The 15,995-nt window shown below is 40.0% G+C and overlaps 1 protein-coding gene across 1 annotated transcript; it reads right to left on the bottom strand.

Moving 5' to 3' along the window:
* Positions 1–3,486: 3,486 nt before the first annotated feature.
* LOC147653872 (uncharacterized) lies at positions 3,487–14,652 on the bottom strand. Its single transcript, XM_086883922.1, has 2 exons — positions 14,621–14,652; positions 3,487–7,275 (listed from the first exon to the last, which is right to left on the bottom strand). Exon 2 carries the CDS (start codon positions 7,247–7,249, stop codon positions 6,836–6,838), a length of 414 nt encoding a protein of 137 aa, XP_086740048.1. The 5' UTR covers positions 7,250–7,275; positions 14,621–14,652; the 3' UTR covers positions 3,487–6,835.
* Positions 14,653–15,995: the final 1,343 nt, after the last annotated feature.

Here is a 15,995-nt window from a genome sequence, read left to right as displayed (position 1 = left end):
CAGGGGGCCCTTGTGGCTCTGCACAAGTCCCTGGCAGGAGGGGACAGGGAAAGGAGGTGAGGAAACGGCCTCAAATGGCACCAGGGGAGGCTCAGGGTGGAGATTGGGAAAGAAAATTTCCCTGGAAGAGCGGCCAGGCCTTGGGATGAGCTGCCCAGGGAGGTTTGGAGTCCCTGGAATTGTCCCAGAGGAGTCTGGATGTGGCCCTTGGGGACAGGCTTTGGGCTGATGCTGGATGAACACAAAAGTCCCCAGGTGATTTTGGGACTCTGGGGTTTTTCTTCAGCCACAAAGAATCATCCCAGGTGTCCCTCTCCACCAGGAATTAAGGACAGAGCATCCCAATGTGGTCTGTGACCCTCAGCCACGGAGTTATTGGAACATTTAGAGGCAGGTTTTTACCTGACATGAATATTTTGAGGGCAGCCTGTCAGGATCCCTTTGGTCAGCAGCCAACATTGCAGCAGAGCAGCTGTTCCTGTGCACCCAGATCCCAAATGCTCAGGAGGAGTCTGGATGTGGTTCCTGTGCACCCAGATCCCAAATGCTCAGGAGGAGTCTGGATGTGGTTCCTGTGCACCCAGATCCCAAATGCTCAGGAGGAGTCTGGATGTGGCCCTTGGGGACAGCTTTGGGCTGATGCTGGGTGGGACTGGCTCATCCTGGAGGGCTCCTCCAGCCTTGAATCTTCTGGGATATTTAGTGGAGCAATTACTGCTTCAAGACAATGTGGAATTATGTGCAGGGATAAGATACCAGGGCAATAAAATCATTCCTGCCCTTCTCCAGTCTCTCCCTCCTCTTTCCTCTATTTCCCATTCTCTCCTTCTTTCCTGATGGTCAAAAACGAGCAGATGTTTTTGCTGAGGAATCTGAAGCTGAGAAAAGCTAGTTATTTTATTTTTCATATCCACATCTCAAGAGATGGAGATTTCAATCTGTGGATTTAATTCTCTGGAGAATTAAATCTGTGGATTCTTCTGAAGGTAGATGAGATTCCCTTGGTTTAGATCTCTCTCTGCCACAAAAATTCCCATTTCAATGATTTCCATGCACAGGAGAAACACAGTACAGGTTTAGTGAATCATATCTTCTGTCTTTATGTTTTTATGTGTTGATTTTGTCAGAAATTCACAAGAAACACAGTAATGAACACAACAGCGTAAATTGGGAGCCACATCCAAAAAAAAATTTAAAAAAATTAAAGAAAATATTAAATGAACTGGAAAAACTGTTAAAAAATACCACTTTGCATCACTCAGCATGGGGAATCATTGAATTTTACTAATTAACAGCATGGGGAAGGAAAATCTGCCATGAAGAGGTGCCAGATTTTACCCTGAGAGACTGAATTCGTGCCTTAAAGCCTGAACCAACCACTGATTGCTGGGATCTTTCCTTTCAGGGAGATTTCTCCTACCTGTCCCTGAGAAGTTCCTTGCAGATGCTGGAAGTGCTTGGTGTTGGGAAGCACTGAGCTGGCACCAGGTTTTAGGAGGAAAATTGGAAATTTCCCATTTTTGCCAGATTTGAATTTGTCTGCAGTGGGAAAGTCTTCTTGGAATTCTTCATCCTTATTCAAGTCCCTGCTCAGGAGCAGATCCTTGGAATCAAAGACAAGCTTGATCTGTAAAATTCATTTTTCAGCCCTTTCTTTGTTGAAATGTGGGGAATTTACATCCAAGGCCTGGTCTCATGACTCCCATATCAGGAATTTGTCACAAGGGTGGTGAAATTGGATTTTTGGCCCATTTTTGTGTAAATTATGTCTCCCTGATCCAAGCAGAGCACAGATGCACCTGTCATGGGATACACCTGAAATGAAACACCGGGATTTCAAACTTGCTCTTTTATTAGTGTTCTTTTAATATGTGTTTTTATCCTTAATGAAGGATACCAGGAGCAGAACCTGACAGGGATAATCCTGCTGGAATTATTGATTTCATGCAAAGAGCACATGAAAGATCTGATGGTGGCCTGAGGTCCCCCAAAAAAAGTCATTCATGGACCTCACTATTAAAGAACTGGTTGTAAAGTGTGGGAAGAAAAGTCTGGAGGGAATTATCCCCTAATTCTTGTGGGGTCCTTGGTACCCACTGGAAGTGCTAATCTTATTCTCTGATCCCTAATTTGAAGGTGTTGTTTCACAGAATCACAGGGTGGCTCAGGTTGGGACATCTGGTGCCACCTCCCTGTTCCAGCATCATCCCAGAGCTCAGGGCACAGATTGTGGATATTGTGGAATATCCCCAGGAGGAGACTCCAGCCCCTCTCTGGGCACTGCCCAGGGCACAAGTTGTGCCTCCTGTGCAGGGGGAATTGCTGGGCTCAGCCCCTGCCCGTGGCTCTGGTGCCATTGCCGGGCCTGGAGCAGAGCCTGGGCCTGCTCTGCCCCTCCTGCACCCAGGGACGGACAGGGACGGACAGGGATGGACAGGGACACCCCAGAGACAGCCAGGGACAGCCAGGGACACCCTGGGACACTCAGGGCTGAGGCCCCTCTCAGCTGGGGCTCCTCTCCAGGCTGAGCAGCCCCAGCTCCCTCAGCCTTTCCTGGGCACGGAGATGCTGCAGGCCCTTCCTCAGCTCCAGGAGCTCCTGTCCCTGCTGTGCTGAGGAACCAGTGCTGGACATTCCAGAGGTGCCTCCCAGGGCTGGGCAGAGGGGCAGGATCCCTCCCTGACCTGGCTGTTTCCTTGTTTGATTATTTCATGGATTTGTTTTGTCCTGCACCATCAGAAGGTGCCATTCTTGAGACAGGCACAACAAGGCCCTGTCACTTTTGTCACTCTTGCTTTTGTCTCCCTCCTGACTGGACACCAGGAGGAAAGCAGTGAGGGAAGAGCTGTGGGAGCAGCCTGGGGTACAGGAATGAAGGAGGGATTCCCTTCTTCTCCCTCCCTGAGCTGCCCCAGGCTGAGGATGGCGTCTCCAAGGCCGTGGGGACAGGCACTGCAGTGGCCCAGGTGGCTTCAGCTCAGCTCCTCGAGGGGCAGGCAGGGACCCCTCCCTGGGACAGGGACAGGATCCTGGCTGCAGCTGGCCCAGCAGGGATTTAGGTTGGCTCTTAGGGCAAGGCTCCTCTTTCCCCACAGGCTGCTGGCACTGCCCAGGCTCCCCAGGGAATGGGCACGGCCCCGAGGCTGCCAGAGCTCCAGGAGCATCCAGGGATGCCCAGGCTGGGCTTGTTGGGGGAGCTGGGCAAGGCCAGGAGCTGGATCCATGATCCATGAGGATCCTTTCAACTCGGGATATTCCATGATTCTGTGATCTGGAAATCCCAGTGTCCCTGAGCAAGGGATTCTCCTCTGTCCCAGACTTACAGCAGTGACATAAAGCAACCCAACCACCAAATTCACCACTTACCCCTGAACAAAGCCCCTATTAATGGGGCAATTAGGTGGCAATTATCACTTACACCCCAATTAGCCAGTTCAGGAGTCATTATGTCATTACCTTGCCAGTTACTACATTTGAGATTACAGCTAAAAATCATCACAAACCCTTTATTTTAAAATGCCAACTAAAAACAGCATGAAATACAGAACATAATGAAATACACAGCAGGATTTTTTAGACAGTAGGATTTTTTTACTGCTGTATCATATTACAGCTAAAATTAAGTTTGAAATTTAACATTTTATTTTTATCTAAATTAAATGTTTTGTAGGTTTAATTTATTTTTTTTCCCCAAAACCAACTCTCCACAGGGAATTTGGTTCTCTCCTGATCTTTCACAAAGTGACAAAGATTAGGATTCTTTTTCTAATCAATACCATCCCCAGTTTAAATAATCTCTTTTCCCTCCTCCTGGCTGATGAATTTCTGAGCATGAGCTGAAGTACTCATCAAAGTCGTATTTCTGGTGTCAAAAATACTTTCCAAAAGTGGGTAATTTTAGCTCTGCTGGAACCAAGAGGGACAAATCTGCCCTAATCAAAGATGGCCTCAGGATGGAAACAGAAAAAGGTGGGAAATTAAGAAAAAAAATGAAGCCAATAATTAAATTTAGAGTCTTTTACTCCTCAGAACAGAATCACTACAAGAGCTGGTGCTTTCCTGCTAAACCAGGGAGAGACTTTGTGAAAAGTGATGGAGTTTGAGGTTCAGCATTGGGAATTCTCAGCCAAGGCTGAGTTTATCACACTCCTCTTGTGGCTTCTGCCTCCTCCCAGCCACTATCCCCGGTGGAAATATTGAGCATCTCTTGCCTGGCCTCTGTAGGATCAGGATTTCTTTAGGAGTTGGAGCTTTTATCAGTGTGGGTGAAATGGTGCAGGCACAGCTGCATCTCCCTGGGGTGAGGAGAGAAAGCTCCAAGGGGCTGGGACAGAGTGGTTGGAAAGGGAACAAAGCCACCAGATCCTGAGTGGTCAGAATCTGATTTTCCCCTCTCTTTTTGGGATGTGGAGCTGCCAGTGCAGAGAGGAGGATTCACCTCAGCCACCTGCAGGAGCTGGTGAAGGTGTGAGCAGGAATGGGCTCATTCCCAAGGGAATATCAGAGTTCTGCCATCCCTCAGCAGGGAATTTGGGTCTGGAAGCTCAGTTTGCCCTTCCCTGCAGAATTCAACAGCCTGGCAATTCCTTGCAGCAGCCAGTGGTGCAGGAGGTGAAATCCCTGCCCAAAATCTGGAGTGGGTGATGGAAGCTGAAACCTGGATCTCACCATGGAATGAGGCACCTCCAAAACCTGCATCTCACCACGGAATGAGGCACCACCAACTCTGTTTCCTGATGCTGCTGGATGGAAAAATGGAGAAGCTGAATGTGCAGAGCAGGAATTCTCAGAGCTGGAATCTCCACTCAGTGCTGGCATGGCAGAAATTGGATCCAGTTTTGGATGGTGCCCCACTGGGGAGAAGGAACAAACCTGGGAGCTGCAAATGTTGTTTCTACCTTTATACATCTTCCATTTTCCAGCTGAGCAGCATCAATGGGAATGTGGCTGACAGGAGCTGGAATTGTGGATCCTGGCTCCAACAGAGCCAACATCACATGGAACAGGATCCAAAACCAACTCCAATCCCTAAGTGGCCTCTGCTGGAGCCAGTGGCTGGGAATATGCACCTGTCCAAAAAAGGAGAGGTCTCTGCTGGAAAGCTGAAGCTCTGGAATTCCAAGGATAAGTGTGGAAAGCCAAGAGAGTGGTTTGGATTTCAGCTTGGATATCAGCTGGAAGTAGCAGCCTTGGAACAGTTCTGAGGAGATCAGGCTTTGAAAACTCTCTGTAAGGATGTGGCCCACGTGGAATAAATCAATTCCAGGTGGCAGGATTGGCCCAAACAGTGGCAAAATCCCAAAACAGCAACACTTTATCATGGCGGAAAATGATACAAGGAAAACAGGGAGAGAAAAACATCACAGCAGCAAAATGTGAAGTTCCAGACAGTAAAAACCTGTGGAAGGAGAATTAGGAAATAATGTTTCCTGTAAAATTGTTGGGAATTCTTTTCCTGTCAGTAAGAAAGAGCAAACACATAAAGGAGGTTGAGAAGAACCCCCAATGTTCAGACTCACAATTTTATAGGATTTCATAGGATTTTTACTCCTATAACCAAATGCCTCAAGGTTCTCACAGTATCTGCCCCACTGGTCTCCAACCATTTGGATTTGCAGACTCCAGAGCTTTTGCCAATGAATTCTTGGACCAAGTGTAGCAAGCTGGAACCAGCATTTGCCTCTCCACACCTCCCATCCTGGATTCCAGGACTCTTCAGGGCACAGATGGAGCCCTCCTGGGCCCCTTGGGGACCTGCAGAACACACCCCAAAACTGCAACACCCCCCTGGGGAAGCAGCAGCAGCTCTGTGGGATTCCATCAGGAGAGGGGCGGCACTAAACCCTGAAGGAATTGTTTGGGATTGTTGGCACAGCAGTGTCACATCCCAGAGGGCTCCAGATGAGAATTATCAGCCCTGAGGCTGCCCAGGGGAGCTCTGGGAGGGACATCAGGAACGTGGAATGGGTTGAATTGGAAGGATCTTAATGATCATCCCATCCCAGCCATGGCAGGGACACCTCCCACTGTCCCAGGAGCTCCCAATGTCCAGCCTGGCCTTGGGCACTGCCAGGGATCCAGGGGCAGCCCCAGCTGCTCTGGCAATTCCATCCCAGCCCCTGCCCACCCTGCCAGGGAACAATTCCTGCCCAAGATCCCAAGATCCAGCCCTGCCCTCTGGCAGCTTCAGGCAATTCCAGATTGTCCCATCTCCAAGCCCTTGGGAATGGGATGTCCTGGCGCTCCTCATTTTCCTGGTTTAGGGCAGCCAAATATGGAAGAGCTGCTGAGAAATGCACGACCACTGTCCAAAACCTGCTGCAGACCAAACAAGTCCAAGTCCAGCTGTGCCTCCAGATCCTTGAAATAACCTTTGTTCCTTGTGGAATGGCTGGACACAGATCATTGACCCTTCCCCATCGTTTGAGGTCACACAGAGGCTGCAGTGGCTGTTCCTGCTGGCACAGTCACAGCCAGGGCTCTCTGGCACCTCTGACCTCCCAAATAAATTAGGGAATAAAGAATTCCAGGAAGCAGGCACAGACACATCGTCCCAGCTGGACACGTCCTGGCCCGGCTGGAAACAACAGCAAAGGAAGGATGATCCCTTCTCCCGAGAGCCAAGCCATGAAAACACAACAGGAACAGCCATGGAAGAGCAGCCCAGCAGGGAATTCACCTCCAGCCTCTCATCCAAAGGCCTGGAGCTGCAGTAACAGAGGTTCCACACCAACACCTTCACCGTGGGAACACAGCTATCCTGGCACGGCTCTTCACAAAGGAAAATCATCCCTGGCTAGGCTGAAGAGAAGAAAAATGAAAGAAAAACCCATTTTCACACATCCCCAAGGGCCGAGTTTGTGCTCAGCCCCTCGGTGCCGGGCTGGTTTTTGCCCTCCTGCCGCTGCAGGTCCAGGAAGGCGGCGCTGTTGATGATGACGAAGGTGTCCCTGCTCTCGTCCCCGCGCAGCTCCAGCGGGCCCCGCGGCGGGCTCAGCTTCCCCGAGTACAGATAATCCATGTAGTTCTCAGGCTTGCTGGAAACGATGTTGCTGAGCATCATGACAAAGAGGAGGAAGCCAAAGAAGCCGACGATGATGAGGATGTAAAACGAGGCCATGATCTCCTCCTGCAGCTCCAGGGCGGGGTTGCTGTAGTTGTTGAACCTCAGGGCCTTTTTTTGTTCCACAGACATGTGGAGTAAATTGGGCAGCACCGAGCTGCTGTTGGTGTGGTTGCTCAAATCCATCGTGGCTTCCACTCCAGAGGCCAGATCTGAACAAAACAAAGCGAAAAGGAACCGATTAACAGAGCCCAGGACCTTCAAACCATCCCCTGTCCTCTGCTCTGGGGATTCCTGCACTTGGAATGTCCAGCCTGGGCTGCAGATCTGATCTCTGCTCCTGGGACAGAGGTTTAGGTTGGCTTTTAGGGCAAGGCTCTTCTTTCCCCACAGGCTGCTGGCACTGCCCAGGCTCCCCAGGGAATGGGCACGGCCCCGAGGCTGCCAGAGCTCCAGGAGCATCCAGGGATGCCCAGGCTGGGCTTGTTGGGGGGCCTGGGCAGGGCAGGGGGGCACTGGGGGATCCCTGGGGGCTTATTCCCAGGATATTCCATCATTCCACCCTCCAGCTGCACATCTGCCAGGCAGAGATCCACAGTGGAAGCCAGCTAGGGCAGGAATTCAGGGAATCCATGGAATCTGCACGGAAAATGGGCATTTCCACTCATGGGAACACACAATTACCCTGAGCTGGTTTTGTTCTGCTGCTGATGCAGCATCAAAGTCAGAATTTGGGAATAACACTGCCAATTCCAGGGATTTATCTCAATGGAAACGGGATGAAAAGTGACCTCACCAAGAAGAAGGGAAATCAATTCTGGGATTGGCACAGAATCAAGGAATGGTTTGGGTTGGGAGGGACCTTAAATCCCATCCCAACTCTGGGACACCTCCCACTGTCCCAGGAGCTCCCAATGTCCAGCCTGGCCTTGGACATTTCCAGGGATCCAGGGGCAGCCCCAGCTGCTCTGGGCAAACCACAAAATCCTGCCATTCTGAAAAATCTAAAGATGAAACAAATCATTGCTCCATCTTCCCAGTCCCACACACAAAAAAAAGCTTTCGGCAGCAACAATTTCCCAATTTTGACAGAAATCCATGGATCATTTTTAGCTCTCTGAAATGCCTTCCTGGAGAAGAATGTGACAATCTTAGAAGAGTTTTGTGCCAGAGCTGCTTTACAACACCTGAGGGGTTGACTCTGCCTGAAATTTCCTACAGGAACCCATTTAAAAAGCGAGCTGAAAAATTTTTAAAGTGGGTTTTAAAAAGTGGGTTTAAAACAGTGTTTTTATATTTAAAACTTCAAATTAATGTAAATGAGAGGGTAAAAAAAAAAAAAAAGAAAAAATATGGAGATTAAAGTGTAGCTCTTCCTGCCAGCATTCCCTGAGATATTTGGATGGTAATCCATGGAAAAGAGAGCAGCTGACCCCCAGGTGAGGCCAGCTGGGATCCCTGCCTGGCAGCTTCCTTCCCTTCCTCATCCTAGTGGCAGGAATTTTTTGATCCTCCTTCCCTGGGGGACGTTCAGCACTCCTGACTCAGGGAATTGTGGAATTTCCTCCCCTTTCCCCATCCCCAGACCCCTGGAGCATCCCCCTGGCACGGTGTGGATATCCTGGATGATTATTCCCTCTCCTCGCAGCCATTCCCGGTTAATGGATGTGTTTATCCTGCTGGGCTCTGGCTGCTCCACCTGGAATCTCCTAATGCCCAAATAACCAGCCCTGGGTTTGTGGGATCCGGGATTGTGGAGATTTACAGCCACAGCACAGGAGCTGAGGATGTTCCAGGGGAATCCAAGGAATTCCAGCAGCTCTGGGTTTGTGGGATCCGGGATTGTGGAGATTTACAGCCACAGCACGGGAGCTGAGGATGTTCCAGGGGAATCCAAGGAATTCCAGCAGCTCTGGGTTTGTGGGATCCGGGATTGTGGAGATTTACAGCCACAGCACGGGAGCTGAGGATGTTCCAGGGGAATCCAAGGAATTCCAGCAGCTCTGGGTTTGTGGGATCCGGGATTGTGGAGATTTACAGCCACAGCACGGGAGCTGAGGATGTTCCAGGGGAATCCAAGGAATTCCAGCAGCTCTGGGTGTGTGGGATCACGAGGCCCATGTGGAGCTTGGAGCTAAACAGGGAATGTTTGTCTCTACAGGAAAATAGGAAGGGAAAAATCCCTTCCAGATTCCAAGTGAATTATCCATGGATCATAAAACTCTTCCCTCTGCTCTAGCCCAATCTGGCTTCTTAAAATTAAAGGATAATTTGAAAGGGACCTTTGAGATAATTTTGTTCCACCTCTGCCATGGCAGGGACACCTCCCACTGTCCCAGGTGCTCCCAATGTCCAGCCTGACCTTGGACATTCCAGGGATCCAGGGGCAGCCCCAGCTGCTTTGGGAATTCCATCCCATCCCTGCTAGGGAATAATTCCTGCCCCAGATCCCATCCAGCCCTGCCCTCTGGCCCTGGGACCATTCCCCCTGCCCCAATCCCTGATGCTCCTGGAAATATTCTCTCCCCAGGGCCTCAATCCGAGATCTCAGCTCTGCTCAGGAGTGAAACCGGCCTGGCTGCTCACACAAAAAGTGGGATTTATCCCTTGGCTGGGCCCCAGGTGAAGGTTTTCATCTGGAAAACACTGACTGAAAATCCAATGTTTTTCTGAGCAGATTTTCTCAGTTATTGCCCCAAACCCAGCTCTCCTTTCCCTGCCCTTCCAGATTGTTCTGCTCCATGGGATTTTCCGGCAGTGCCACGAGGATCAAAATTCAGGGATAAATCCCCATCCTTGCTCCTCCTGATGGAATTCCCAACTCCCTAAAATCCTACATCAAAAAAAACACCAGCAACCCCTCGTTCTGCCCACCCTCAAACCATCCCAGCCCCAAACCATCCCATCCCCAAAATTCCATTTATTTGCTGGCACAGGAAGTTGAGATTGAGCTTTGGATGCTCCTATCCATGTTTTTTATGGATACTGCCCTACCTGGGATTGTGGAATTCTATGGATACCTGAGATTGGTCCTTGGAACAAAGTGTACAGGTTTTTTTGGGATTTAAAATGGAATATAAAGCCCAGAGTTTTGGTTTGCAGGTGCTGAGAATTTGCTTTCTAAAGAAAACAGTGATTTCTGTTCAGTGAGATGTTGGATTGGCACTTCAAATATCAATATATATATAAAAAAACTATGATATTAAAGAAAAAGTCACCATAAAAAAGTCACTTTTAAAAAAAAGTCACTTTTAAAAAAAAGTCACTTTTAAAAAAAAGCCACCATAAAATAAAAGCCACCATAAAATAAAAGCCACCATAAAATAAAAGCCACCATAAAATAAAAGCCACCATAAAATAAAAGCCACCATAAAATAAAAGCCACCATAAAATAAAAGCCACCATAAAATAAAAGCCACCATAAAAAGAAGGCAATTAAAAAGTCACAATAAAAAAAAGTCACCATAAAAAAATTCACTATGAAAAAAGTCACTATCAAATTAATATAGAAATACAAAACACTTTTAAACATTCAAATTTTTTTAAATATTCAAATTTCAATCTAAAGCTTCAATAGAGAAATATTTTTAGATCATTATTTTAAAAATCAATATATTAAAAGATCAATATCTAGAAAAAATCCCAGTACATAAAAAAACCCAACGTATTAGAAAGGCTGAATATATTAAAAAAAAATCTCAATACATTAAAAAAAATCTCAATATACATTAAAAAACCCATTTTTTTAAAATATATTGAGGGGGTTTTTTAAATATATTGAGGGTTTTTTTAAAAATATATTGAGTTTTTTTAATTTATATTGAGATTTTTTAAAGTATATTGATTTTTAAAAAAATATATATTGAGATTTTTTTTAATATATATTGATGGTTTTTTAAAATATATCGAGATATTGAGGTTTTTCTAATTTATTTTGAGATTCTTTTGATGTATATTGAGATTTTTTTTAAATATATTGAGATTTTTTTTTTAAATATTGAGATTTTTTAAAAAAATATATTGAGATATATTGAGTTTTTTTAATTTATATTGAGATTTTTTATGTATATTGAGGTTTTTTTAAATATATATTGAGTTTTTTAAAAATATATTGGGTTTTTTTTTAATATATCAAGATATATTGAGTTTTTTGAATTTATATTGAGATTTTTTAAATATATTGAGATTTTCTTCAAATATATTGAGGGGTTTTTTTAAATATATCGAGATATATTGAGGTTCTTTTCATTTATTTTGAGATTTTTTTATGTAGGCACTGGGATGCCTTTTAGGTCACCACAAACATTCTGAGATGTCCCATCAGTCCAATTACCAAATTATTAATTATAATATAAAATAACAATAAAAATGAATTAAACAAATGAGAAATCAGCGCTTTTTTGGGTTGATTTATATCTTTTTTGCTGTCTGTTTTTCCAGGGTTGAGCTCATCCCTTTTCCAGAGGCTCAGGAATGCTGGGATTTATTGGGTGTGGCTCTCCCAGGGGGCGGGGCTAGATCCCAGCAGGAACAAATTCCTGGCATGGAATTCCCAGGAAAATCGGGATCAGTGGAATGGAGCCAGCTGGGAATGAGGCTCTGGAAGAGCCGGAATCCAGGAAATTCCAGCAGCACCAGCACAAATTAATCAAAATAAATAAAATCCAGCAGGTTTGGGGTAAATTTCTCCTCTCCCTACACACGCAAACACATTGAAATATAATAGCTTTTTATATATTATATAAATATATATTATATATATATCTATATTATATGCTACACCTTTTTATATATATTATATATAGACATTATATTATATATATAATATAAAGGCTCTTTTTATATATATTATATAAATATATACATTATATTTTATAAATATATACTAGGTCTCTTTTATATATAGACATTATATATATAATATAATGGCTCTTTTTTATATATATCATATATAGACATTATTTTTTATATATAATATAATGTCTCTATATATATTATATACAGACATATATATACAATGTTTCTTTTATATATATTATATATAGACATTATATTTTATGTATATGTCTCATATATATTATATATAGACATATTATATATACAATGTCTCTTTTAAATACATATTATATATAGACATTATATTATATACAATTTTTAATATATGTTTATATATTGTGTATATATATACAATATATATTTCTCTTTTATATATACATTATATTATATCTATTTTATATACAATGCCTCATATATATGATATATATTATATGTTTTTAATATACAAGGTCTATCTTATATATATATTGCATATATACACATATTATATATTTTATATACAATGTCTCTTGCATATAATATATTATATATATTATAATATACAATATCTCTTTTATATATGTATTATATATACACATAATATTATATATATTTTATATACAATGTCTCTTTTATATATATTATACATACCTTATATATATTTTTAATATACAATGTCTCTTTTATATATATTATATTATATGCATTTTAATATAGAATGTCTCTTTTATAGATATTATATACACATTATAGTATATATATTTTATATACCATGTCTCTTTTATATATTAAATATATTTTATATGTATTATAGATATTAAATTTTTTATATAATATGTATTTATATTATATAAATATATATTATAAATACATACATTTTATATATAAATTTCTATAAAATATATCTATATAAATTAAAATAAATATAGAATAAATATATATTAATTATATATTATATTATAGATATGATATAGTTCTATATTTTCTATATATTATAAGTATTTATAAACACTAATATTTTAATATATAGTATATTCTATTATTAATGTATATTATATATTTACATGCTTGAATTTTTTATATATATAGTTATAATATATATTCATATATCATATAAAAATATAATATAATTTATATGTATAAAATATATATTACGATATCATATAAAAATATATAGTAATATATAATAATATATAATATATAAAAATCATATAGAAAATTCAATACATTATTTTAAATCAATCTATTAAAATATCAGTACCTAAAAAAATCCCAGTATAAAAAACATCCCACTTTTCTTATTAAAAACTCAATGTATTAGAGAGGCTCGAGGTACTTTAAAAAAACTTCAATATATTTTAAAAGAAATCTTAATATACATTAAAGAAACTCAATATATTTTTTTAAAAAATCTCAATATACATTAAAAAACTCAGTATATTTAAAAAACCTCAATATATTTTAAAAATATCTCAATATGCATTAGAAAAATCTCAGAAATTTTAAAAAAGTCTCAATATATTAAAAAAATGTCAATATATTTTAAAAAAATCTCGAGATACGTTTAAAAGTCTCAATATATTAAAAAAAATCTCAATACACTTCAAAAAAAACTCAGTATATTTTTTTAAAAATCTCAATATATCTTTAAAAAATATCAATATACATTAACAAATCTCAATATACATTAAAAAAACTCAATAAATTTATAAAAAAAATCTCAATATAATTAAAAAAACTCAAGATATTTTAAAAAATCTCAATTTAATATAAAAATCTCAATAGACATTAAAAAAATCTCAATATACTTCAAGAAAAACTCAGTATATTTTTAAAACACTTCAATACATTTTAAAAAAAATCTCAATGTACATTAAAAAACCTCAGTATATTTTTAAAAAATCTCAATATAGCTTTAAAAAATCTCAATATACATTAATAAATCTCAATATATTTTAAAGGCATCTCTCTATATTTTTTAAAAATCTCAATATATTTTTAAAAAATCTCAACCTATTTTAAAAAACCTTACTTTATCTTTAAAAAAATCTCAATATACATTAACAAATCTCAATATAGTTTAAAGACATCTCCATATTTTTTAAAAATCTCAATATATTTTTTAAAAACCTCAATATATTTTTTAAAAAACTCAATATATTTAAAAAAATCTCAATATACATTAACAAATCTCAATATATCTTTAACAAATCTCAATATAGTTTAAAGACATCTCTATATTTTTTAAAAATCTCAATATATTTAAAAAAATCTCAATATATTTTAAAAAAATCTCAACGTATTTTAAAAAAACTTACTATATCTTTAAAAAAATCTCAATATACATTAACAAATCTCAATATACATTAACAAATCTCAATATAGTTTAAAGACATCTCCATATTTTTTAAAAATCTCAATATATTTTTTAAAAACCTCAATATATTTAAAAAAAACTCTATATATTTTTTAGAAACCCCAATATATATTTAAAATATCTCAATATACATTAAAAAAAATCAACATATTAAAAAAACTTATACCTATACATACCCAACACCATATATAACTATTTTTTTTTAATTATTCCTAATAACAACCAGTTAAAAAAAGCTGATTTTTGACTGGGAAAATAAATAAAAAAATCTAATAAATACACACAAAATAATTAAAGAAAATAATGACAATTAGCAATTAAATTAATTAAGAGAGGAAATTGCTCGTGGAGTTGTTTTTCCTCACCTGCAGCTCCGGCTCCTTCCTGGCTCCGGCTGCTCCAGGGATTTAACTATTTATGGAGCGGAGGGGAGGAGGGGCCTTGGATTGGAGGGGAGTGGCCGGGAAGGCGGGGACGGGAAACTCTGGGAAAAGGGATGAAAATAAATGGGATTAAGAAAAAAAAATGGGATAAAAATATGGGTTTAAAAATGGGGTAAAAAAAATGGGTTAAAAATGGGATAAAAAAAATGGGATTAAAAAAATGGGTTAAAAATGGGATAAAAAAAATGGGATTAAAAAATGGGATTAAAAAATGGGATAAAAAAATGGGATTAAAAAAAAGGAATAAAAAAGGGACAGAAAAAATGGGATTAAAAAAATGGGGTTAAAAAATGGGATTAAAAAATGAGATTAAAAAATGAGATTAAAAAAAAGGGACAAAAAAATGGGACAAAAAAATGGGACAAAAAAATGGGATTAAAAATGGGGTAAATAAAAGGGATAAAAAAAGGGATAAAAAAAGGGATTAAAAAATTGTATAAATAAAAGGGATTAAAAAATGGGATAAAAAAATGGGGTAAAAAATAAAGGATTAAAAAGGGACAAAAAAGGGATAAAAAAAGGTATGATAAAAAAAAGGGATTAAAAAATGGGATAAAAAAGAAATGGGGTAAAAAAATGGGATTAAAAAAATGGGATACAATAAAAATGGGATTAAAAAAGGGATAAAAATGGGACAAAAAAAGGGATTAAAAAATGGGATAAAAAAATGGGACCAAAAAATGGGATTAAAAAATGGGGTAAATAAAAAAGATTTAAAAAGGGATTAAAAAAAAGGGGATAAAAAAGGGATTAAAAAATGGGATAAAAAATTTGGAAAAAAATAAGGGATTAAAAAAGGGACCAAAAAAAAGGGACAAAAAAAAAAAGGATAAAAAAAGGGATGATAAAAAATGGGATAAAAAAAGGGATAAAAAAACAGGGATTAAAAAATTGATTAAAAAATGGGATTAAAAAAAAACGGGATTAAAAAAAAAAAGGGGGGGGATAAAAAAAGGTGTCAAAATCGAGGTGTTAAAAATTGGGATAATGAGCCAGGGAAGTTGTGGTGTTGGACAGGAGGGGGCGGCTTTTTGTGGGGGTTTTTGGTTATTTGTCATAAATGCCCGGAAATTTTGGTTGTTTTTAGATTCTGGGGATGTTGGAAATATCCAGGGCCTCCCCTCAAGGGGTTTGGATGTAGCAGAGGAATCAGAATTGTGGAATCCCCTAAATTGGGAAGGATCCATCAGGATCATTGAATCCTGCTCCCTTCCCAGCCCAGACCCCCAGGGATTCCCAGAGTTGGGAAGGATCCATCAGGATCACCCAGTCCTGCTCCCTTCTCTGTCCAAACCCC

Source organism: Cyanistes caeruleus, chromosome 3 (assembly GCF_971803275.1).
Source record: "Cyanistes caeruleus chromosome 3, bCyaCae1.hap1.1, whole genome shotgun sequence".
In the NCBI taxonomy this organism is placed as follows: Eukaryota; Metazoa; Chordata; class Aves; order Passeriformes; family Paridae; genus Cyanistes; species Cyanistes caeruleus.
This window is presented reverse-complemented; position numbering and strand designations above follow the sequence as displayed.

Excerpts from the sequence above, each read along its gene's own strand:
- LOC147653872 (XM_086883922.1), bottom strand. The coding sequence starts at position 7,249 with ATGGATTTGAGCAACCACACCAACAGCAGCTCGGTGCTGCCCAATTTA.